The sequence below is a fragment of the Hibiscus syriacus genome, unplaced genomic scaffold (genome assembly GCF_006381635.1).
Source record: "Hibiscus syriacus cultivar Baekdansim isolate YM2019G1 unplaced genomic scaffold, ASM638163v2 tig00111213_pilon, whole genome shotgun sequence".
In the NCBI taxonomy this organism is placed as follows: domain Eukaryota; kingdom Viridiplantae; phylum Streptophyta; class Magnoliopsida; order Malvales; family Malvaceae; genus Hibiscus; species Hibiscus syriacus.
The window spans coordinates 2,321,456-2,348,495 of record NW_024063022.1 but is presented as its reverse complement, the minus strand read 5'-3'; the positions used below and the strand labels follow the sequence as shown (position 1 = coordinate 2,348,495).

The following is a 27,040-nucleotide window of genomic DNA, read 5'->3' as shown; positions in this document are numbered from 1 at the left end:
TGTTGTCGATGACTCTTCAGTTCTATTATTAAATTGCTATTTGATGTGACATATATACAGTTAAATATATAAATCCAAGAATGAATAAAAATTTTAAATAATGGCGGGGTGGTTGTTGTGAGGACTTGTATATAAAGGGATGATGGAGAGAGCTCATCGCCACTGTTTTCTGAATTGACGGAACAGAGAAACTCTTTGGTCTTCATTGCCACTGTTTTTGAATTTACGAAAATGGAGAGCAAGGTTGCAGCAAGAAGATTTGAAGGCAAGGTAGCGATTGTAACTGCTTCGACTCAAGGCATCGGTTTCGGCATCGCCGAGCGCCTTGCTTTGGAAGGTGCTTCGGTTGTCATCTCCTCTCGCAAGCAGGTCTTTTAATAATTTCCATCTCCTTTGAATTATATCGTAAATGCTTGTTGTGAGATCTGTGATTAGCAAAGTTTGAACAATCTTTTGTGTATTGATCGATTGTTTGATTTATGCTGTATATGCGGCGTTTTTTCTGAAAAATCACCGGTGACTGATATATTTATCGATCTAATACCGATCATATTATATTTTCCGATCTAACACCCGTAGCATGAAAGCGCGTTCTCTGTCCTGCGCTATATGCTGATTTGGTGTCACGTGGGGTATAGCGCACCCCCTGTACTGCGCTATATGCTGACATGACTTACACGTGGGTATAGTGCGCCCCCTGATCCGCGTTATACACCACGTAGGGGTATAGCGCTGCTCCTACTCAGCGCTATACCTGGGTATGAATTATATTTAGCGCGGACCCTGGTCCGCGCTATACATTTTATCTGAATAATTACATATAGCGCGGTGCAGGTACCGCGCCTTATATGGTTATAAATACCCTTCCCTCCCGGTTAAGTTTCTTACATCTCCTCACATCTCTCCTCTCAACTTATAAATTAATACAACAACTCTGTCAATGAATAATAATTCTGGTAATTTTCTCATATTTGATTTAGAAGTTCGTACGATTTTTCGTTATAAATTTTGTTATAAATTTTTTTATTATACTTATTGTTTATTATGATTATTTGAAAAAATTATTATGCTAATTATTTTCAATTAATTTTTGTGTTGGTAAAATTAAAAAGCAGGAGCATACGTCAAAATAGTTTTGCGGTACAGGTAATAATATAAAATTATATTATTTAAATTATTTATGTTGATGTGTAAAAAATTTATTGTGTTATATTTTCGTTCATATATAATTTATTTAATCAGGTTTGTTTCAGTTTTTTTTTTTAAAGATATAATATTATCGTACTTTTAAACTCAAAGAATGGCGCGACTTTCAGCTATTGTTTATTATGATGGTGAAATTCGAGAAGATGAAACCGACGTTGTTTTTGTATCAAATGAGCGTGTTAAAATATCATTCAAGAGAAACATAACTCTTGAGGAGCTGATAACGAAGATTTGGAGGAAGATTCATGTTGGAAGTAGTAGAAGAATGTCGTCGTTGCAGTACAAATTTCCAACATCACATCGTTCGAACTTTCGAACAATGATGATGTTCAAATGATGGTTGAAGCTCAAAGTAATTATTTAGACACCGCTATTGAGATGTATGCACATTTTGTTCAAGTGCGTGCTGTTCGGGGTTAATCATTAAGTTCCACTATGGGCTGGCTGAACAAGTTGATCAAGTTTACAGCCCGACTACACTAATGTGTAATGATTTTAATGTCATAATGGGGAGACATTCATTCGCAACTCCTTACGATATGTACCGAGGTGGGTCCACGAACAATTCGTATGGCAACACCGCGTCCAGTTCAAGAGGAATGCATTCATCTGCAAATTTGTTTGACCATATGGAGATGTCATCGACGCAACCATCTATGGAGTTTCCATTTGACACGATGGCTTCAAGCTCCAGGGGGAGGCATTCGACTGCGAGCTTTTTCGATCTCAATGTCGATATGCCTTCCAGTTTAAGGGGAATGTGTGCAATTAGTAGGTTCTTCGACCTAAATGTGGAGAGCATGGGGAACCATCATCTCCATCAGAAGAATCGCTTCATGAGCCTGGTACGGATGGTGCTAAGACTGGACTATTCATTCACCCAGAATCACCGTAATTCAACTCCGATGATGATGAAGTTCCAGGAAATGTGGCACAAACTGACCCTCCTGTACACATGTATGAAGCTGATTATGGTGCAATGTACGGGCCAGAATTTGCGGATATGTCTCATCTCGTTGACTATGGATATTACTCATCAATAAATAATGGTGAGTTATATTTTGGCATGGAGTTTTCAAGCAAAGAAGAAGCAGTAATGGCTATAAAAAATTACAATATCCGTAATTCTGTTCAGTCCAGAGTCAATTGATCGACGACTGAAAAATATGTATGCTATTGTGCCCGACGCGAAAACGGATGCAATTAGATGGTTCACGTATCGAAAATGAAGAGGAAAAACAACATATGGGAACTAACAGTATAAAACGGTCATCACACATATTGTGCTGGAGGGGTCAACCAAGATCATCCCAACTTGGACTCTGAAATGATATGCCAAGCCATCATGCCCATGGTAAAAACAAGCTCTCATATAGCTGTTGCAGTATTGATTTCAACTACACAATCGCAGTATGGGTACACTGTCTCCTATAAAAAAGCTTGGTTGGCAAAACAAAATGCCATTTTCAAACTTCATGGCGAATGGAATGCATCTTACAATGAACTTCTAGGTTGGTTTAGGTTGGTGCGTGTAACATCCTCCATACCGGGTTAGTGATCAAATTGTGAAATTATAAAATTTAGTGACCAAAGTAGATAAATTGAATAGTTGAAAGATTTAATGGGAATGTTTTGTGTAGGATCAATTAACAAAGAAGGAGGAACTAAAGGGGTAAAGAAGTCTTTTAATAGGGGAAATAATTAAATATTAGATGAGGATATTTAAATCCACGTGGAAGGCAAATGAAGAGAACAAAAGTTTCCAGATTTCTCTTCTTCTTCACTTCTTCTTCTCCATCGAGAGACCAAGCTAAAGGTGAGTTTTCTTGTTGATTAAATTCTTGATGAATTTAAGGTTTCTTATTGATCCTTAGTTGATAACTAAGCTTAATGAAAGCTTAGATTATCTTAAAACCATAAGATGAGGAGAATATGAAGAATCAAAGAAAGGAAGTAGAAACGTGAAATCTTGGATTAGAGTTTTTAATAAGAATTAGAAGTGGGATTTGACTTGTCATAAAGCTAACTAAGAAGTATGAGATGTTAGAATTCAAATTAGAATATGTTGGAATTTGGGTTAGATTCTTAAATTCTACATGGAGAATTGGATGTTTAAGTTTCAAAAGTATGGAATGGATAATAATTAGTTTAAGTAAGAGTATGCAAGTTAAGGATATATAAAGAGGGGAAATATAAAGTGTTAAGTAGACTAAGAATAGATTTTCGTGCTAAAATGACAATTATGGGCAATGTGCATCGATGCACATTCATTGTGCACCGATGCATCGATGATAAATCCCAGAAATTGTTTAAGGTGCATCGATGCACATGCAGTGCACCGATGCATTAATTTAAAAAGAAAACATCAAATAGGATTTATGCATCGATGCATAAGGAGTGCATCGATGCATCCCCATTAAATACAAACATCAAATAGGATTTATGCATCGATGCATGGTGTAGTGCATCGATGCATACCTCCATTAAAACATGAAAATGGCTTTTCTTTTAGCCTAAGAAATGATAGTTTAGAATATATTAATTAGTATATTGATAAGTATCAATGAATTACTATGTAGATATCGAGCCTAAACGAGTTCCAGAACCATCAACAAGTAGGATCAATCGAGGGAAAGACAAAGAAATCTAGGTGAGTGCATATACATAGCATGAATATGTATTTTATTCAGTTATAGACTTGTGATAAGTTTAGATTCAATATTTTGATACATGATAGTATTTCATATTATGATATATGACATGAATCCATACCATATGCATTATGGGACATGAATATGCAATAAAAAGTTATATGAGTTATGTGATAAAGGTATGAAAATAATATGTCTACGTGATACAAATAAGATAAATTGTGAAAGCCTATGTTATGTAAATGAGAACTATAGGTATAGTTGGCATGCCAAGGGTAGAGGGTTTATGTGGTCCTTCGGGACATATATGTATTCTTTGGAACATGTGTGAGGTCTGGTGAGACACATACTTGATCCTTGGCATATGTATATGATTCTTAAGGAATGATATGTGGTCCTTATGGACATTATTATATGGCACTACGGTGCAATTCTATGCGGCACTCCGGTGCAATTCTATGTGGCACTTAGGTGCAATTATATGAGTTGTGGTGACAGCATAGTGCACAACCTCACAATACTCACATACCTTAGGTTCTCTGTATGGTACCATGGGCTAATGAACTTACTAAGGCGAACTTATGAATCTGAATTTGATAAGTATATGTGTAAGAAACATGGTTCTGGTTATTACATTGTTTACATACATCTTATCATTGCAACCCATCTTATTTTGGCAATTATTTTATATTTATCGATATTATTATTATATTGCCTCACTAAGTAAATGACTTAGCGTGTGAGTGTTTCACACGTAGGATCCGATAAAGTAGGCGATCGAGGTTAAGCAGCTGGACAACATTACTCCTGCAACTATCAGATCAGAAGCAACTTAATCAGTAGGTCTTTTTGTTATGAAAAGGGATGTTGGCATGTAACTAAAGGGTTAAGTTGTGTATGCTCTGAGTATTTTGATAAACTTGTATTAATATATGTATATTATTGTATTTTTCTTAATATAAGTTCAAGTATTTTGCTATTATTTGTAAGAGTTGTGTTTTAAAAGTCAATGTAATATCTCTGAATCGTATCCGGGTTGGATACGGGTTGGGGGTGTTACATTTAATGGTATCAGAGCTATGGTTTAGCCGATTCTAGGTATAAACCAGAGTCTATAGAGTCTTTAAATGGAATATATGCTAACAAATAGTGAGAACTTCTGATCTGGTATAGTATGAGTATGTTGTTTTGCGAATAGAACAATGTGTTTATTCTTATTAGATGTCCAGACATAATAGCTCCCGAAGCGAAGCGGGAGAAGATAGGCCTGCTGAAAATAGTAATTCACCTACCCTGGCCAAGCAAGGTGAAGAACATGCATCTCAAGGAGTGCCTGTGCAAGATCAAGATATGTTTTTCAGAACGTTAGACGCTATTCTAACGCGTCTTCAACCTCCTGCTCCACCAACTCAAAGGATGAATGTAACAAAAGAGTTGAGAGGTTTGGGAGCTCCCGAATTTAAGGGAGAAATCGACGAAGGTCCGGTTGCGGCAGATCTTTGGTTAAATGATTTAAAAATCATGTTGGATGTCTCCACTGTTCTGAAGTGGAGAAGTTAGATGGAGCTGCTCGTTGTTGAGGGGTCAGGCGAGAATATGGTGGACGAACGTCACCATGAGGATGCCAGTGACCAATTGACTTGGTCTTTATTCTTAGATGAATTTAAAAACAAGTACATTGGAGATCAATTTATTCGACAGATGAAGCAGAATTTTTTGAATTTGAAACAGATGAACTGCTCTGTATATGAGTATGAATGTGAGTTCAACAAGTTGAGTAGGTTTGCATCCAAGCTTGTGCCTACTGAAAAAGAGTCTTGTGAATGGTTTGTGGAGGGTTTGCGCCCTAGATTGAAAGAGATGCTGATAGTATTGAATTTTCCCTCGTTCCAAGAGGTGATCAATCGTGCGAAGGCTCTTGAAAGAGCTCAGAATGAGAGATTTGGGGATTTTAGAGTTCAGACATCAAAGAGAACGGGTGCTTCTTCTAGCTCAGCACCATCAAAAAGGGGAAGAGACGTAGGATTTCGATCATAAGCTAGATCAGAATCAGTTGCATCGTCTGCTAGGGGAGCAAGTCAGGCAAGACCTAGACAGACGCAGTCAGTGGGATCTGGTGTTGGGAGATCTACTCCGAGTCAAGCGAGACAGTTTCAGCACTGTGGGAAAAACCATTATGGGGCTTGTCGGATGGATGTTGGGACTTGTTTTCGATGCAGAGATTCCGGACATTTTATCTAGGATTGTCCATTGATGGTTGGTGAGCCTGCACCATCTGAAAGAGTTGGTTCTTCCTCACAAAGAGGACGAGGAAGAGGCAGAGAAAGGAACCCGTCTGAATTCTCTGCTCAACCTGAAGTTCGGTCAACCGCACGGGTGTACCATCTAAAGACAAGTGAAGACCATGATGACCCTGATATTATAGCAGGTACTTTTCAACTGTACGATAAATTAGTATTGGTACTGATTGATCCGGGTTCTAATTATTCTTATATTACAAGTAAGTTAGTAAAGGAATTGAGTATTCCCTTAGAAGCTATGAGTAATGAGATTATAGTAACAACTCCTTTAGGCCATAGTGCTAGGGTGAATAAAGTCTGTAAGGGGTGTCCCATAAAGGTTCAGGGAATTGAATTCCCTGCTAATCTGATGGAATTACCCTTTGACGAGTTTGAAGTGATTCTGGGAATGGATTGGTTGTTCCATTACTATGGAGATATTAATTGCAGATTGAAAAAGGTAACCCTGAAAAGTCTAGGAGGAACAGAGATAAGTGTGAGCAGTGAAAAGTTTAATCCCTTAGCAAATGTAATGTCAGTAATGTCAGCTAAGAAGCTATTGCTACAAGGATGCCAAGGATTTCTTGCAAATGTGATAGATTTAAGAGCGATAGAGAAAGGGCTAGAGGATATTCCAATAGTTCAAGAATTCCCTGAAGTTTTCTCGGCTGAGTTGCCAGGATTACCTCCAGATAGAGAGGTAGAATTTTAAATTGAAGTAATGCCAGGAACCGCTCCAATTGCAATGGCACCTTATCGGATGGCCCCCAAAGAATTGCAAGAGTTAAAGAATCAATAGCAAGAGTTGTTAGGAAAGGGATTTATTCGACCAAGTGTGTCACCTTGGGGAGCTCCGGTGTTATTTGTTAAGAAGAATGATGGATCAATGTGTCTCTGTATTGATTATCGACAGCTTAATAAGGTGACCATCAAGAACAAGTATCCCCTTCCTCTTATTGATGACTTGTTTGATCAACTAAAAGGAGCTTCGGTATTTTCGAAGATCGATCTACGTTCTAGTTATCATCAATTGAAGATTCAGGAGAAAGATATTCCGAAGACGGCTTTCAGAATGAGATATGGTCATTATGAATTCATCGTAATGCCATTCGGAGTAACGAATGCACCAGCTGCTTTCATGGATCTCATGAACAAGATTTTTCAGCCCTATTTGGACTAGTTTGTTGTTGTCTTTATTGATGACATACTGGTTTACTCGAAGTCCATTGAAGAGCACAGCACATATCTGAGGCTAGTTTTGTAAATTCTCAGAGATAAAAATCTCTATGCGAAATTTTCCAAATGTGAATTCTGGCTAAACGAAGTAATTTTCTTGGGGCATGTGATCTCGGCAGTTGGGATTAGAGTGGACCCTCAGAAGGTTAAAGCTATAATGGACTGGGAAGTTCCAAAGAATGTATCTGAAGTTCAGAGTTTCCTTGAACTTGCCGGTTATTATCGAAGATTCGTTAAGAATATTTCGATGATAGTGTTGCCTTTAACAAAGATGATGAGAAAGAATGTACCGTTTGTTTGGACTTCTGAATGTCAAGAATGTTTTGAAGCTTTAAAGAGAATTCTGACAGAAATTCCGATATTGGTTCAACCGGAATCTGGCAAGAATTTTGTAGTATACAGTGACGCATCCCATAACGGGTTGGGGTGTGTATTAATGCAAGAAGGGAAGGTGGTAGCATATGCATCGAGGCAGTTGAAACCACATGAAAAGAATTACCCCACCCATGATTTAGAAATGGCTGCAGTGGTGTTCGCTCTCAAGATTTGGCGTCATTATCTATATGGAGAAAGATGTTACTTGTATACATACCATAAAAGTCTGAAGTACCTGATGACTCAAAAAGAGTTGAATTAGAGGCAACGTAGATGGGTAGAGTTCTTAAAAGATTATGATGTGATAATTGACTATCATCCCGGAAAGGCTAACGTGGTAGCAGATGCTTTGAGTAGAAAGACGTTTGCAGCTTTACGAGCTATGGACGCAAGATTATCTTTAACGGGAGACGGTGGTCTTTGTGCAGAGTTAACACTTAAACCAACATGGTTGGAACGAATAAGAGAATTGCAAAGTAAAGATGAAACGTGTTTGAAAAGAATTGAGCAAGTAAAGAGCAAAGATATTAAAGACTTTGAGGTTAAGTCAGATGGAAATCTATATTGTAAAGGAAGATTTGTAATACCCGACAATGACGACTTGAAGAAAGAAATATTAACAGAGGCTCATTGTAATCCGTTAACGATGCACCCGGGTGGAACCAAGATGTATATGGATTTGAAGGATCGATTTTGGTGGCCAGGGATGAAATGAAACATCATTGAATTTGTGTTTAAGTGTTTGATATGTCAACAAGTCAAAGCTGAGCATCAAGTTCCGTCAAGATTATTGCAACCGCTTGTCATTCCTCAATGGAAATGGGAAAATGTTACGATGGATTTTGTTTCGGGGTTATCCTTGACTCCGAACAAAAGAGAATCAATCTGGGTAATTGTTGATCGATTAACTAAGTCAGCACATTTTCTCCCAGTTAGAACAGATTTCTCTATGGAAAAATATGCAGAGCTGTATATTAGAGAAGTTATTAGATTGCATGGAGTGCTTGTTTCCATAGTCTCTGATCGAGACCCTCGATTCACTTCTAGATTCTAAAAATCTTTGCATGGAGCGTTGGGGACTCGTTTAAACTTTAGTACGGCTTTTCATCCTCAGACTGACGGGCAATCAGAGAGAACTATTCAGATATTGGAAGATATGTTGAGAGCATGCGTAATAGAATTCAAAGGATCATGGGAAAAGTATTTGCCGCTGGCAGAGTTCGCTTACAACAATAGTTATCAGTCTAGTATAAAGATGGCCCCATATGAGGCATTATATGGGAGGAAATGTCGTACTCCATTAAATTGGTATGAACTCAAAGATCGAAGTGTTCTTGGTCCGGATTTAATTCAAGATGTAGAACAAAAAGTTCGAGAAATTCAGCATAACCTCAAAGTGGCCACTGATCGGTAAAAGTCCTATTCTGATCGTAAAAGAAAAGAGATTGAGTTTGAGGTTGGAGATAAATTTTTCCTTAAAGTATCTCCTTGGAAGAAAGTATTACGTTTTGGTCGGAAAGGAAAGTTAAGTCCTAGATTCATTGGGCCATATGAAGTTGTTAAGAGAATAGGACCCGTGGCATATCAGTTATCCTTGCCACTGGAAATGGAGAAGATCCATAACCTCTTCCATGTGTCCATGTTACGAAGATATAGGTCCGATCCCTCTCACATCATTGCACCAGAACAAGTAGAAGTCCAATCGGATCTGACATATGAAGAAGAACCAGTGAGAATATTGGCTTTTGAAGTCAAACAGTTAAGAAGTAAGACAGTTCTGTTGGTCAAGGTTCTTTGGAGAAATCACAAAGTAGAAGAAGCTACGTGGGAACGTGAAGAAGATATGCGACTTCAATATCCCCATTTGTTCATCCAATGAAAATTTGAGGATGAATTTTTTTAAGGGATGGAGATTTATAACATCCTCCATACCGGGTTAGTGATCAAATTGTGAAATTATAAAATTCAGTGACCAAAGTAGATAAATTGAATAGTTGAAAGATTTAATGCGAATGTTTTGTGTATGATCAATTAACAAAGAAGGAAGAACTAAAGGGGTAAAGGAGTCTTTTAATAGGGGAAATAATTAAATATTAGATGAGGATATTTAAATCCACGTGGAAGGCAAATGAAGAGAACAAAAGTTTCCAGATTTCTCTTCTTCTTCACTTCTTCTTCTCCATCGAGAGACCAAGCTAAAGGTGAGTTTTCTTGTTGATTAAATTCTTGATGAATTTAAGGTTTCTTATTGATCCTTAGTTGATAACTAAGCTTAAGGAAAGCTTAGATTATCTTAAAACCATAAGATGAGGACAATATGAAGAATCAAAGAAAGGAAGTAGAAAAGTGAAATCTTGGATTAGAGTTCCTAATAAGAATTAGAAGTGGGATTTGACTTGTCATAAAGCTAACTAAGAAGTATGAGGTGTTAGAATTCAAATTAGAACATGTTGGAATTTGGGTTAGATTCTTAAATTCTACATGGAGAATTGGATTTTTAAGTTTCAAAAGTATGGAATGGATAATAATTAGTTTAAGTAAGAGTATGCAAGTTAAGGATATATAAAGAGGGGAAATATAAAGTGTTAAGTAGACTAAGAAGAGGTTTTCATGCTAAAATGACAATTCTGGGCAATGTGCATCGATGCACATTCATTGTGCACCGATGCATCGATGATAAATCCCATAAATTGTTTAAGGTGCATCGATGCACATGCAGTGCATCGATGCATTAATTTAAAAAGAAAACATCGAATAGGATTTATGCATCTATGCATAAGGATTGCATCGATGCATCCCCATTAAATACAAACATCGAATAGGATTTATGCATCGATGCTGGTGTAGTGCATCGATGCATACCTCCATTAAAAGATGAAAATGGCTTTTCTTTTAGCCTAAGAAATGATAGTTTAGAATATATTAATTAGTATACTAATAAGTATCAATGAATTCTATATAGATATCGAGCCTAAACGAGTTCCAAAACCATCAACAAGTAGGATCAATCGAGGGAAAGACATAGAAATCTAGGTGAGTGCATATGCATCGCATGAATTTGTATTTTATTCAGTTCTAGACTTGTTATAAGTCTAGATTCAATATTTTGATACATGATAGTATTTCATATTATGATATATGACATGAATCCATGCCATATGCATTATGGGACATGAATATGCAAGAAAAAGTTATATGAGTTATGTGATAAAGGTATGAAAATAATATGTCTACGTGATACAAATAAGATAAATTGTGAAAGCCCATGTTATGTAAATGAGAACTATAGGTATAGTTGGCATGCCAAGGGTAGAGGGTCTATGTGGTCCTTCGGGACATATATGTATTCTTTGGAACATGTGTGTGGTCTGGTGAGACACATACTTGATCCTTGGCATATGTATATGATTCTTAAGGAATGATATGTGGTCCTTCGGGACATATATGTATTCTTTGGAATATGTGTGAAGTCTGGTGAGACACATACTTGATCCCTAGTATATGTATATGATTCTTAAGGAATGATATGTGGTCCTTATGGACATTATTATATGGCACTTCGATGCAATTCTACGCGGCACTCCGGTGCAATTCTACGTGGCACTTAGGTGCAATTATATGAGCTGTGGTGACAGCATAGTGCAACCCCTCACAATACTCACATACCTTAGGTTCTCTGTATGGTACCATGGGCTAATGAACTTACTAAGGCGAACTTATGAATGTGAATTTGATAAGTATATGTGTAAGAAACATGGTTCTGGTTATTGCATTGTTTACATACATCTTATCATTACAACCCATCTTATTTTGGCAATTACTTTATATTTATCGATATTATTATTATATTGCCTCACTAAGTCGATGACTTAGCGTGTGAGTGTTTCACACGTAGGATCCGATAAAGTAGACGATCGAGGTTAAACAGCTGAACAACATTACTCCTGCAACTATCAGATCAGAAGCAACTTAATCAGTAGGTCATTTTGTTATGAAAAGGGATGTTGGCATGTAACTAAAGGGTTAAGTTGTGTATGCTCTGAGTATTTTGATAAACTTGTATTAATATATGTATATTATTATATTTTTCTTGATATAAGTTCAAGTATTTTGCTATTATTTGTAAGAGTTGTGTTTTAAAAGTCAATGTAATATCTCTTACTCGTATCTGGGTTGGATACGGGTTGGGGGTGTTACAGTGCGGATGTTGAATCCTGGGACAATTGTGGACTTCGAAACCTCCTATGCATACTATAATGATCGAGTTCTTCGTGATCGAAGCCAATTCTATCGGGTTTTTTAGAGTTACCCACAATGCGTTAATGCTGCCAAATACTACAAGCTTGTGGTCCAGATCTACAGGACTTTCTTGTATGGAAAATACAAGCAAGTTTTATTATTGGCAGTTATCCAAGATGGCAATTGCAACATTCTTCCAGTTGCTTTTGCTCTTGTCGAAGGAGAAGATACAGATTCTTGGGCTTTTTTCCTCCGAAATTTACGTGCGCATGTTATCACGAGGGAAAACATCTGTGTCATTTCAGATCGCGGAGCTGGGATCAAAGCAGCAATGGAGTCTTTGGGTTCAATGTGGCAACCACCCTTTGTCCAACATAGGTATTGTCTCCGACACATTGTTGCGAACTATCATGGAAGGTACAAGAAGAATGATGAGCGTCAATTTATTGTGTGCATGGGTAAGTGAAACTGATGTAGTTTGTTTTCTTTCAATCGTTTTAATTTTGAAAAGAAAGCAAGTTAGTAAGTTATACATTTTTTGATCAGGTTACGAACTACTTCCTCGAACGTTTGAATCAATGCTTCAAGATTTACGGGCGAAGAACGAGGAAGGATACGATTACATCAGCCTCATCGATAAAGAAATGTAGATGAACATATATGATGGTGGATATCGATATGGACACATGAAGACCAACTTGACTGAGGCAATCAATTCAACCTTAAAGGGTGCACGTCACTTACCTGTAGTGGCTTGTAAAAACTACATATTTTCGTTTGGGGGCGCTTTTTGCGAAGCTTGGGGGACAAGCTCAAACCTGGATGCAAGGCGACCATGTCTATCACCCTAGATTAGTTGCAGATCTACAGAAAAAAATTGTTGCATCAAATGGAATGTCTGTAACAAGCTTCTCTAGAAGGCATGAAATGTTTCGTGTCACAGAGTTGCCGCGACCTCTTCAAGGGATTGAAGCTGTGTTGTTAAGAGTAAATCTAAGGGATAGAACGTGCGACTGCGGGTTTTTTCAAGCTCTGAAGTATCCATACTCTCATGTGATAGCAGCTTGCTCGCATACACGTCAAGATTATAACTATTTTGTGGATCCCGTATACCTACTATCTGAAGTTTTTAAGGTATACGAATTTGAGTTTCCCCCATAGATAATGAAAAAGACCCTGATGAGGTTCAAGATTGGCTTCCGATTGTACCAAATCTGACTTTATTGAGGGAGCGTGGTCGTCCAAAATCCAATTGAATTCATTGCGATATGGATATTCGAGAAAGATCTAGACAAGACAGAAGATGTGGGCATTGTAGAAACCCAGGACACACTAGAAAAACATGTCCATTTCTGTTGTCATCAAGTAAAAATTGATGAGGAAATGATGTATTTGTTTATCAAATAATAATTCTTGTACTTTAATTTGCATTTACTTCAAGTTAATGTCATTCGATAATCGCTGATGAAGATTAAAAAATGAACACAATCATTAAATTTTATCAAATTAATAACAATTTGGTATTTGAATATAATTTTAAATACAACAAACTTACAATAAGAATTAAATGGTAAATGATAACCAAATTACAATAACTGATATTAAATGGTAATAAACAAAATTAACTGAAATACATTAAAAAAAGTCCAACAAATTTAACAAAATAAAGTAAGTATTAAATGAGAAATAATAAAAAATTACAATTTAACAAAATAAAGTAAATACAAATATAATAAAAAAAATCTATCGATGCCTACGATGCGAATGTGTTCTACAGGGTGGTGGCTGTCGATCTCGAGGAGGATTTCTTCGTATCACTGGTTCTGACTCCTCGCTATCATCATCATCACCATCGTAGTCGTCCTGAGCAGGTACATTAGGTTGATGAGGAGCTGATGACGATGAAGCACCTCCATAGAATAAGGACCCTGAAGGTGTATGACTGGCTATCCCACCGGCCTGCGAAAACTGGGAAAACTCATAAAACCCAGACATCGCTGAGTGTGAAAACTGTACAGGAGGTGTCTGTGCTGCGGCCATGGGTATGAGGCTGAACTCGCCAGATATCCAGCATATAAACCCCAAGTTGGATCTACAAACATAGACCTATAATAGCCTCTATGAGGGGTCATTTGTGATGGTGGCAGCGATGAGGTCATAAAACCATATGAAGGCGGCGGCGACGGCATCTCTTAATGGAAAGGCGACGACATCATATATGGCTGCGACATCATAAATGGTTGCGGTGGCTGCTGTGAATGTCCTGCTGGTGCAGCTGAGGATTAACCGGAAGCACCTGCTCTCCGCCCACGAGTCAGGGGACGATGGTGCTGTGTCGGTGAATGTCTCTGTCGACGTCGCGGAAAGGTCTGCCCTCGTGCATCCTCGGGAAGCAGAAACGATTTCCCGTTACTGTTGAACCACTCATAATAACCTTCAGCAACACTCAAGAGGTCAAGTAAAATGGGCTCTTTACGGGGAAGGCGCCGATGTCGATCCTCCCACAACACGACCCACTCATGATGCCTCACTAGCCAATCTGTATCTGTCTTGCCGCGTCTATCTAAGCTATGCAACTCGTCCATATTACGAGGTGCTTCCGGAATTGGTTGAAAACAACCAAACTGCCAGAGCATGCGATCAGTAGAGTGTCACTCGACGGTCGCATAACAGATCAGAGGGACCATCGCCATCCAATATCTAATGGGCCCCTCAACTCAGGTGGGCTCACCGCCCTCACATCATCAGTACAATATGGCACCCATTCAAACTAAAACAAATATTATATAATTTTTTATCAAAATAATAATCTAATTATATAACTATAATCTAAAATCGATTTTTAAACATTAAAATTCATACATGTGTGCCAGCCTTCTGATCGATTAGCACCCTAATTTTTTCTAAATCATCAGGTAGCTCCTGATGATTTTTTCTATCAGCAGACCACCTATTCAAGGAAAAACATTATTACACGCTGTATAAAAATTATTAATATACAAAATCAGTTTTATAATTACCTCAGAAGTAGTGGAAATACGAATGGGTTCTTCACAACGGAACATAAAAAAGGCAATCGATACCATGCCCAAGACTGCAGCAGCAGGAGACATCCGCCGATAGCATTACGCCTGTAGTCAGTGACTCCACACATCTCCCTGTACAGCAAATCCAAAACTGCCGAGCCCCAACTGAATGATCCGGCCAGACGAAAGTCGCTAAGATGTCACAACCACATGAAGTGAACTAGGTTGCGCAATTTTTCCGGCATCAGCAACCCTCCTATCAACTGCAGTATGCATGCTCTTGCATACATCTTAACTTCATCCTCAGAGGCGTCTGCGCTCAACTCCCGAAAATTGACATCTAACCAATTTAACGGTATCCTACCTCAGATAAAACTTTCCGAGAAACGTCCTAGATTATCCCGGCATAAAGTAGTCCAGGAACCCTGCGAGATCTCTGATATCACATCTCCATCCACCGGAAGCCCTAGGTGCATAGTAGCATCCTCAAGTGTAATCGTGCACTCTCCGCACGAAAGATGGAATGTGTGGGTCTCCGGCCTCCACCGCTCTACTAAGGCAGAAATAAGGTCTGGTTTTATCTTACAGTGACCCTGATATCTACCTATGTAACCAAATCCAACCTCTACTAAATACAGCAAGACACGGCTAAGTATCACTAACTTAAGATTCCTAATAAAAGGATCTAATACACGATCCTTCTCCTAAAATTAAATAATTACACAAATTAATTCTTAATCTAATAATCATGCATTAAATAAATCAACATTATTACAAATAATTTAAATTAAATTAAAACGTTAAAATGTTACCGTATCCGCAAATTGTCGAGATATATGATTTCCATCCAAGCGAAGTAGACCGCCTTCCATTATATATCTGCAAAACAATTATATTAGTAAAATGCTTAAATAAATTAAATACATAATATTAAAAATATTATAAAATATACCTTAAATAGAGAGAGTATTTGAGAGAATTTGAGAAAATATAGTGTGACGAAAGTAATAGAGGATAGAGGTATTTATAGGGAGGATTGGGGGTAATTAAAGGTATAGTGCGTCCCTTATATCGCTCTAAAACCCACGTGTCAGATAAATAGATATAGCGCGGATCAGGGGCCGCGTTATACCCACGTGTAAGTCATGTCAGCGTATAGCGCGGTACAGGGGGAGCACTATACCCCATGTGGCGCCAAATCAGTATATAGCGCGAGACAGAGAGCGCGCTTTACTGCTACGGGTGTTAGATCGGGAAATATAATATGACCGGTGTTAGATCGGTAAATATACCGGTCACCGGTGATTTTTCGGGAAAAACGCCTGCTGTTTTGCTTTGCAAAAAATTGTGGTGAAATTGGTGGTTGTTTGATTTGTTTTGAACATGACGATGGATGTTGATTATGTTTTTGCGGTGTAATTGTAGAAAAACGTGGATGAGGCCGTCGAAAAGCTTAAAGCTAAAGGAATACATGTTCTGGGAATCGTTTGTCATGTATCAGACGCCCAGCAACGGAAGAATCTAATAAACACAACCGTCGAGGTTAGTCAATGAAAATCTTAAATTCCAGTATCAACCACTGGACAAAAAAGAAATTAATAAACTTGAGAACTCGAACATTTCCTTTTGATCTCTTCCATTTGATGTGAGAATTTGACCCTGTCCTGCCCATGTAAAGCGTCTTCATCGCTTTTGGCAATTCTACTGGTGGTTGGTAGTTTGCTTGGGTTAATCATCTATATTTGGCTTGATCGAAATTTGAGAGGGTTTGAACAAAAATATTAGATCTAAAGGTATGTTTAAAACATGGGTCATTTTCGAGCTTCAACGTTCAAGGTCCGAGTCTAACCCGTTTTGATGGCCAATTCTCTCTTATTTGTTGCTGATAAGATTTAATACGCAATTCTCTTGGCAACAATGTTGAATCCTTTGGGTAATTGGTTTCAGAAATATGGGAAAATAGATGTGATTGTATCAAATGCTGCTGTAAATCCTGTTAACGTGCCCCTGTTGGAAACCAAAGAATCCATCCTGGACAAGCTATGGGAAACAAACGTCAAAGCATCCATACTTCTTCTGCAGGTAATGGAAAGTAGATGATTAAGGTTAACAAAGTATCCTTAATTACCATAGCTTATTTGATGTGAAGCTAATCTGTTTTGGTTGCATAATGCAGGATGCAGCTCCTCATTTGAAGAAAGGTTCATCGATTATCTTTATATCATCATACGGTGGTTATCAACCTCAGCCTTCTATGGCCATGTATGGGGTTACTAAGACAACCCTTCTTGGTCTCACTAAGGTTGGTTTTTTCTCTCTTTTACACACACATTCAGGACTTGCGCAAATTTTGCATAGTTTACACAATGATAATACTAACCTGGCTATGTTGGTTGATTCTTTATTAGGCTCTGGCAGCTGAGTTGGCGCCAAATGTTCGAGTCAATGCTATCGCTCCGGGTTTCGTACCGACACGGTTTGCGACTTTCGTAACAGCCAATGAAGCCACGGTAAGTTGACATGATTTGAAAGAACATTATATATGTTAATGTAACGTAAAAATTTCATCTCGTATGTCATTAAAATTGGGATCGGGATTTTTGTTGCAGAAAAAATCCTTTGAGGACATAACACTATTGAAAAGACTTGGGTCACCTGAAGAAATAGCAGCCGCGGCTGCTTTCTTAGCTTCCGAGATGCTTCTTACGTTACAGGAGAGATCTTAATTGTAGCAGGAGGAACCTCCTCAAGGCTCTAGTTTCTTATGCAATACATGTGTTGGTTTTCCCTTTTGCTTTATAAATTTCCTATTGCAATTTTTATGTATTGAATTCATACAGAAACCGTCTGACGTGGAGCTACTTCAGACAAATAAATAGGCATTGTTGTATTTGGGAGATTTCTCTTCTATATATTAGAACAAATTCCAAATGTTATCGTAAAATTCACTTTGATTTTTAAGAATATGATCATCTTAATAATAATTGGCGACCCATTTGTAATCTACTGATAATTGGATGACTTGTGGTGTCATTTACCCAATAAGAAAATCATTAAAAAAAATTATAAATCCATTTCATTTTCAGTGATCTAAAGATTTATTTGTAACAAACTATGGAGTGATTTGTTTGTGTTTTTTAATTAATCTATCTATAATTTATTTGTGTTATGACGTAACTAACATTTAAAAAATTTTAATTGGTAAAATATTTTATTTAAATAAATTTATTAAAAATTAAATTTTAATGGATTATTCTAATCAGTAAAAGTCTTTTTTAATGATTCCTAATGAACTAAAAGGCAATGGCTTAGATTGTAAGTCAAAGAAGAAAAGTTCCATAAGCAATGAACCAAACATATTAAAGAACCTTTGGGTTTTTTATTCAAATGGGTATCCACTTGCCAGCGCAAACAACTCCCTCCAAAATCATTAGTTAGTTTGTTTGGGTACAACAGTAATAAGGGTTAATTGTAATAGACATCCTCAAACTATGATCAATTTCTAAATTAGTTTTAAAAATTTTAAATAATACAAATGAGTCCTTAAAGTATCGATATCTTATCAGTTAGGTTCAAAAAATTAAAATATTGTAAGTGAATCCTGATAATATCAATATCTCAACCATTAAGTCCTTTATTCATTCGATTCGTTGATTTGATATTAAATGACAACTCAAATCTTATATGGAACATATTTTAAAAGTGCGTGAATTAATTTATAAACATGTATCAATTTAATACATATATAATTTAGATGTGATGTTTAAAAAAGGTTTTACTAAATTTTAGTAGAACTATAATTTTAGTTTTGCCATATAAAATATAATTTATCCGTTAGTAGCTTGGTATACACATGTTTATAAATTTGATCCATATATTTTGAATATGATCCATGTTAAATTTAAGGAGGCACTTAATGCCTAAAATGAAAACTAAATTGATAGAAGGGCCTAATTGAGTTAGAATTCGGATGATATTTTAAGGATTATTTTAATTTGGGATGGAATTTAGATTAATTTATAATTATTTGATCCAATTAATGTTTATTTTATAATTTTTAAAAGTTTATAGATGAAAACAATTAAGCAATGATGCTTTTAAATAGCAATGGCACCCAGAGTTTTGATCTTGTAAATGCAATGATAAAGACGAAAGGCAAACTTGAATGGCCATTTAGCATTGATTAGATTGATGAATGATGTTGGAAAGAAACGAAAGACCCATTTATCCATCTCAAAAAAGTTTCTTACTTTCGAACCAAGCAATCACGAGATACCCTTGAAAAGCTCTGCTTTGAATTCATCTTTCTGCTGCTAAACCACCTTAGATGCCGTGAGAAGTTTGCAGTGAAAAGTTTGCACCCTTTCTCTCTGCGTTTCCAAATCCCATGAATTTGCTATTCTCTTTTGATTTTGTCATTTTCCAGAGGAATTCATGAAACCCATTCTCCCTTTTTCATTCTCCTGGAAATCCCATGTTTTTGAATCAGTTCATGAAGTTCCTGAATTCAATCCACACATTCAGAAGGAAGATGCCTTTTGATTGTTTGTTTTGACACTAAACACACATACTTAACCCTTTCAAGTACGTATCAGCTTGTCAATGGGAAGCTCGTGTTTCCATGCGTTTCGCCTTCGAAAATCGAGGAGCAAACACCTGCAGCTCCCTTCGTCGTCGTCCAAGGCACAGATGAATTCTGATATGGTGAACATGGAAAAGAGGAGATTCGATAGCTTGGAATCGTGGTCGATGATTTTGGACTCGGAGAATGTGGAGACGTGGGAAGTTTCAAAGGAGGACCAAGAGGAGTGGACAGCTGATCTTTCTCAACTGTTCATAGGTAATAAATTTGCATCTGGCGCTCATAGTAGAATCTATCGTGGGATTTATAAGCAGAGAGCTGTTGCTGTCAAAATGGTGAGAGTCCCGAACCAAAAGGAGGAGACCAGGTCGAAACTCGAGCAGCAGTTCAAGTCTGAAGTAGCTTTGCTTTCACGCCTCTTTCACCCCAATATAGTTCAGGTAACACCTAAAATATACATACATGTCTATCTCTGTGTTGCTAAAGTTTGTCCCTTTTTTACAGTTTATTGCTGCTTGTAAGAAGCCGCCTGTGTACTGTATCATCACAGAATACATGTCACAAGGGACTCTGAGGATGTATCTGAACAAGAAAGAACCCTACTCGCTTTCGACGGAGACGATACTGAGGTTAGCTCTCGACATATCCCGAGGGATGGAGTATCTTCATTCACAAGGTGTCATCCACAGAGATCTCAAATCTAATAATCTGCTGCTAAACGACGAAATGCGGGTAAAGGTGGCGGATTTTGGTACATCGTGTTTAGAAACACAGTGCCTTGAAACCAAAGGAAACATGGGAACGTACCGATGGATGGCACCCGAAATGATAAAAGAGAAACCGTATATGAGGAAGGTCGATGTGTACAGCTTCGGGATTGTGTTATGGGAGCTTACAACCTGTTTGCTTCCCTTTCAAGGAATGACCCCTGTGCAAGCTGCTTTTGCCGTGGCTGAAAAGGTTTGATATCTCTGGCTTTACAGCACTATTTTCGTCACTTAAATTGTCAATGAGCACACTTTCGACGGTAGCTTCTTCTCGTATTGTAGAATCATTCTTGTTTCTTGAGACAATGATTTCGTTTTACAGTCTAAGATAAAACCTAAGATCAATTGTACAATTATGAGTTGTAAGAAACAATCATTTGAACTCTATATGCTACATAAACTCACACATTCTTAGTTCTTACACATAAGACATGAGGTGGGTTAGTACAGTTTGTAAAAGCTTGTTCCTCTATGCTTAACCTTATGATGTAGCTCCTTTAACGTTGATCCTTTCTTTTCTGCAGAACGAACGGCCTCCATTGCCGGAGAGCTGTCAGCCAGCACTTGCACACCTCATAAAGCGCTGCTGGGCAGGTAACCCTGCAAAGCGGCCAGATTTCTCTGAAATTGTTTCCATCTTGGATAAGTACGACGGATGCGTAAAGGAGGGCCTTCCATTAACTTCCCACTCGGGACTGGTCAGCCGAAATGCCATTCTCGAACGGTTAAAGGGATGTGTATCTATGAGCTCATCTATACCTGTACAGGCCTGAATCTATCATGTAGAAACACTTCCCTCTTCTCTGATCAAGATTATTTCATAATAATTTGTACATGCCTGATGTTCTTTCAGTAATTCAATGACAATGTTATCCAACTGAATTAACTTCTCGGCTTTCGTAAAATACACTAAGTTCTAACAAATTAAAATGAAAAGACGAACTTCATAATTTTACAAAATAGAAGGATGAAATTTATAATTAATCCTTTTTTGTTTTCAACAAATGGGAATCCTTAAAGTGTCTTTTTTTTTTATCTTTATTCTGGTTAGAATTCACAAACGCGTGATTTGCCAACAATTTCCTTCCACTTGCATCTTGCAATATTGTGAAGGAAAAACAAAGGTGGGAAAGAGATGAAACATTTGATGATGAACCAACCATTGGTTCTATAAACAAAAGGGTAAACTACACCGCTAGTCCCTAAATTTTTAGGACTCTTACATTTTAATAACTGAACATTTAAAACTTACATATAGTCACTACTGTTAAGAGTGGCCGATAGGCATTAACAACAACTAAGTCAACATGTCATATGTCATTTTTTTAAAAAAATTAATACTCTCTAATAAGATAGTGACACGTCCTGTCATCTTATTGAAGACCAATAATTTATTAAAGAAAATGTCATGTGACATAATGGAAACGAATTAAGAGTTTAGTAAAAAATTTAGAATTTTGGTGATCAAATTGTAAATTTCCTAACCGTGTAGGGACTACCAGTGTAGTTTACCCAAAACAAAATAACCTGATAATCGTTGGAAAATATAAGAAAATAAAGAAGTAAAGATATCACATGAATGCAATTCAATAATAAAGTAAAATTAAGATAAGAACCCTTCATTCACATGCATGCTATTGATGGGACATATACATACACGTACATCTTACCTATGGATTAATGTTTATTTTTAATTTTTTTATTTATTTTAGTGTTCTAAAATTGATGGACAAATCAAGCATACTAACATCGCTTAACACGTTCTAATTTGCTTCAAAATGGAAAAAAAAAATATAAAAAAAACCTTTGTTAGTTTATATAACTAATTTGGATTCGGTATAAGTATACCATACGTACAGAGCTCATATATATGTTGGAACTAAGTTACCATAACAGTTGTTAGCAAACTATGCACGGAATCTCAGCAATTTAAGCAGGGTGGCTTTAAAGGTTCCACTTTCATTCATGGTGAAACTCCAAACAAACTCACTACAGCCTCCAAATTAAGACATGAACAGTGGTAACCAAAGTTAAGAGAGAGAGAGGCGATCTGATTCCTAGTACAACGAAAAATACCAAAAATGCAAATATGTAGAAGATAATCTCAGCAAAGGATATAAGAGATGAAATTACTTTTGCTAAAACAAAAGAGAATGTATTCAGCTTTCCCTTGCTGTTTCATTAAGACAATTTTTCAAGCAAGCACCGATGGTACTAACCTTATCCGGCTATTAAACAGTCTATCTATCTTTAAATGGTAGCTTGATATTCATCAATGGTTTGTTCCATTGAATCCAGCTGAGAGAGAATGTATTTGAGTTTCTTGCAACAGATCTCGTTCGAAATTCTCGAACTGTAATCGCACTTCTCAAAGGGGCGATACTCACAAGCACTCTTGATTTCATCCCTCAATGTCACTTGGATGTCCTTTCTTTTTCAAAACAGGAAAAATTTAATGTTTAAATACTACAATTAATGCTTAAGACCACAATGAAGCTAAAAATTTGATCTATAGGAGGAAAGGAGAAACCTTGATCATCTTCATGAATTCACGGCAATGATTGTTGATGAATTCTTTCCTGGGACCTGTTGGAGTGGCGAGTTCATCCACAACACCTCCTGCCAACTCCAAAACCCTAACTATTCTCTGTATCAAAGAAGCTAATTTCTCTAAAAAAAAATGCGGTTTATCGTTGAATAAGTCCAAGGGTGGAAATTAATCAATTACCTTCTCCACATTTTGAAGCCGCTGCAAGGAAGTGTTTTGAGTGGGAGAATCCATGGAACTATCACGGCTTCTTCAATTACACCAAAACTGAAATAACCTCTCGGAATCCTAATTCCAAAATAAATCTCGCCGCTACCATGGGATAATTCAACTATAAGTTCTTAAACTATTTCGTTAGTTCTAAATTAGTGTCAAACTTTTATATATTATAACGAAGTCCTTATAGTATGATTTTCATATCAATAAGGTCTTCTTACGACTTATCAACCTAACCATCGACATTAAAGTGGTAACTTGGACGACGCTATTAAAGGATTAAGAGGTTTTTTTAGTTTAAGTATTAATTAAACAAGATTTATTGATCTTTTAACTTTTATATTTAAATATTTAAGAAATTTTTTTAGAATAATTATACCTTTATCAATATTCAATCCTAGTTTCGCCTTTTCAATGACGTATATTTAAAACATTTAGGTGGTGTTTGTTTTTGCAGAGGTAAAAGGTCTGCAGTCTGCGGACCACATCTGCGGGCATCTGCAGCAGAAGAGGTGGACCAAAAGTCTACAGTCTATAAGAAGAAGATTGTTTATTTTTTAACGTCTGCAGACTGCTAAAATGAACTGAAATATAAATAAACTGATTTTTTAAACTTAAAAGAGTTTTGCAATACTGAGATTTAAATAATTTTATTTTACAATACTGGAATTTAAATAATTCATACAACTACAATAATAAATTATTTAAAATAAATCAATCTATATTTTAAAATAAATCAATTTATTCTAATAAATTATTTAAAATAAATCAATTTATACAACTACAATAATAAATCAATCCATATTTTAAAATAAATCAATCCATACTAATAAATTATTTAAAATAAATCAATCCATATTTTAAAATAAATCAATTCATACTAATAAATTATTTAAAATAAATCAATCCATACAACTACAATAATAAATCAATCCATATTTTAAAATAAATCAATCCATACAAACAAATTATTTAAAATAAATCAATCCATACTAATAAATTATTTAAAATAAATCAATTCATATTTTAAAATAAATCAATCCATACAACTACAATAATAAATCAATCCATATTTTAAAATAAATCAATCCATACAAATAAATTATTTAAATTAAATCAATTCATACTAATAAATTATTTAAAATAAATCAATCCATATTTTAAAATAAATCAATCTATACTAATAAATTATTTAAAATAAATCAATCCATACAACTACAATAATAAATCAATTTATATTTTAAAATAAATCAATCCATACAAATAAATTATTTAAAATAAATCAATCCATAAAACTACAATAATAAATCAATCCATATTTTAAAATAAATCAATCCATACAAATAAATTATTTAAAATAAATCAATCTATATTTTAAAATAAATCAATCTATACTAATAAATTATTTAAAATAAATCAATCCATATTTTAAAATAAATCAATCCATACTAATAAATTATTTAAAATAAATTAATCCATATTTTAAAATAAATCAATCCATACTAATAAATTATTTAAAATAAATTATTTTAAAAAAATCAATCCATATTTATAATAATTTATTTTAAAATAAATTATTTTATAATAAATTATTTTAAAATAAATTATTTTATAATAAATTATTTTATAATAAATTATTTTATAATAAATTATTTTAAAATAAATTATTTTAAAATAAATAACCTTATTAAATTATTTAAAATTATTTTAATAAATAATTATATTTTATAATTGTTCTTGAAGAGGTTTGAAGACCTTTGAAGACATAAAACCAAGTCTGCACCAAGAAGAGCTCGCGCAGACGTTTGAAGAGCTTCTGTCTTCTAAAAAACAAACAATCTGCGAAGCCTAATGTCTGCGCGTGGTCTGCGCGACGCAGACACAAGTGGTTTGAAGAGCTTGCACAGTAAAAACAAACACCACCTTAGCTAAATTATAATGAATACAATCTCAATAAAATTTAAGATTTTTTTAACTTCAAATTTAAATTATTCATATAATAAGTTTAAACGTATTTAGAATATACCAAGCAAGTATTCTATATCTAAACTAGATGACACAGTTAATTAGAAAGGTTCGAAATTAGGACTGATTTAAATTTCGGATCCATAGTTTTCGATATCCAGCGTAATTAACCCTTTATTGATAAGATACACACTGTTGGCTAGGCTTTGGAGAACGAACCAACTCGTGCAGCACTATAAGCTACCAACCAATATTTGCTGACTCGGCCAAATATTCCATTTTATTGAAGAAGAGTTAAAGTGTCGACTCAATGTCGTCCTCCAAGCTCCAAGCTCTATGGAATCACCCAGCCAGCCCCAAAACCAGTGAGTTGACTCTCCTCTACTCTTTTAGCGATGATAATTGCATATCAACTGAAGAAGAGTAAAAGTGTCGACTCAATGGCCTCCTCCAAGCTCCAAGCTCTATGGAATCACCCAGCCAGCCCCAAAACCAGTGAGTTGACTCTCCTCTACTCTTTTAGCGATGATAATTGCATATCAACTGTCCGTATTAATGGACCCTTTACTCTCATTTTTCCATTAATTAAAGAAATCAGAATCTCTCTTCTTTTCTTTTCCGAATCAATTTGCAGTGACAAGATTCATGCTTTGTATGAGATAATGTTGGATATAGATGAGTTGGGTTTCTCTTTATTAACATGTTTCTGTTATTCCTTCTGCCCATGACCTTTTAATATGAGTATAGGATTTAACATTTTACATGATTGAAAGTGAAGAATGATTGCAACTGCGATTGTCATAGATTCCAGAATTGATAGTGGATGTGAGTTGTTAATTTGTTATGAGCTTCTGATAGTCCCCTATAGTATCAACAGTACAATAGACGAAAATGCTCGATTTTCGCTTTATTTCTTTGTACTAACAAGGTGTTTCAAACGACTCCGACTATCAATTCTTAAAGCATTCATAAGCTAATGGCTTGTTTCTTTCATCAGTTCACTTTTGGGCACCAACCTTTAATGGGGCATTAGCATAGCCAATGTAGCTGATTTCACCAAGCCACCAGAAAAACTTTCCTACCCTCAGCAAATATGTATGTTATGCTCATCGAGTTTTCGTGTAATGTCGATTCTCGTAGTTGCTTCTTTATATTTATACGTTCAACACTTGTTCTGTTGCCTCTCATTTTAACAGTATTTCTGCTACATTCTTCTGGTTTTCTGAGTGTTATTTTCTGGTACCCAGCGGTTACTTGCACTGGAGTTATCTGGTCACGCTATAGCACTGTAATGACTCCTGTAAGTTTGATGATTCTTACTTGGATTACCTTCCTTCTAAAAGTTCCGGGAAATCAGCATTATCAAAGAGAAATATATGAACAATCGACTGCGTACATGTACATTCGACCTAGATTTTTGTTCTGTGTAGATTTGGTTTGGTTTGTTTCTGATTGAGGTCATTCTGTGATTTCAAAATGCAGAAAAACTGGAACCTCTTTAGTGTAAACATTGTTATGGCTGGAACAGGCTTATACCAACTAGCTCAAAAAGTACAGCAAGTCGACGCAACTGATGATATTTGTTTCCCCTTCCTTGTTTGAACTTCTGCAACATGTTTCGAATCTATTGGCTGTGCAAGCAAAGAGACATTTAGTATTTCAATCATTTATCTAATGCTTATTTTAGCATGTCTGGCTAAAGAATACGTTCTTCCTTTCCACATTGAAGCTGACGTCTGCCAAAAAAACTGAACCTACTTGCCTTTATATGTAAAATGATGGTTTCTTTAGCTTTGTTTCCATGACATTTTCTCCTTTTCTTGCTTCTTATTGCCATTTATTGCATATGGTTGCTCTCTTATGCACTGCTTATATGTTTTTTTTCTCTATGTTCAGACATGATTTCCTTTCAGAGGCGAAGGTAGAACCAGCTAACGTAAATGAATGACG

At 35.9% G+C, this 27,040-nt stretch overlaps 2 protein-coding genes and 2 pseudogenes across 2 annotated transcripts; 3 read left to right on the top strand and 1 right to left on the bottom strand.

Moving 5' to 3' along the window:
• The first annotated feature begins 173 nt into the window (after nucleotides 1-173).
• LOC120156092 lies at nucleotides 174-17,785 on the top strand (annotated as a pseudogene).
• Nucleotides 17,786-19,614: 1,829 nt separating this feature from the next.
• On the top strand, nucleotides 19,615-23,075 carry LOC120156081 (serine/threonine/tyrosine-protein kinase HT1-like). Its single transcript, XM_039167493.1, has 5 exons — nucleotides 19,615-20,034; nucleotides 20,099-20,554; nucleotides 20,886-21,153; nucleotides 21,185-21,213; nucleotides 23,064-23,075. The coding sequence occupies exons 1-3, from the start codon at nucleotides 19,615-19,617 to the stop codon at nucleotides 21,132-21,134; spliced, it is 1,125 nt and encodes a 374-aa protein (XP_039023424.1). The 3' UTR covers nucleotides 21,135-21,153; nucleotides 21,185-21,213; nucleotides 23,064-23,075.
• Nucleotides 22,497-23,221, bottom strand: LOC120156083 (mediator of RNA polymerase II transcription subunit 11-like). Its single transcript, XM_039167494.1, has 3 exons — nucleotides 23,090-23,221; nucleotides 22,892-23,008; nucleotides 22,497-22,788 (listed from the first exon to the last, which is right to left on the bottom strand). The coding sequence occupies exons 1-3, from the start codon at nucleotides 23,141-23,143 to the stop codon at nucleotides 22,612-22,614; spliced, it is 348 nt and encodes a 115-aa protein (XP_039023425.1). The 5' UTR covers nucleotides 23,144-23,221; the 3' UTR covers nucleotides 22,497-22,611.
• A 2,297-nt stretch (nucleotides 23,222-25,518) lies between these two features.
• On the top strand, nucleotides 25,519-26,770 carry LOC120156137 (annotated as a pseudogene).
• The last annotated feature ends 270 nt before the right edge of the window (nucleotides 26,771-27,040 follow it).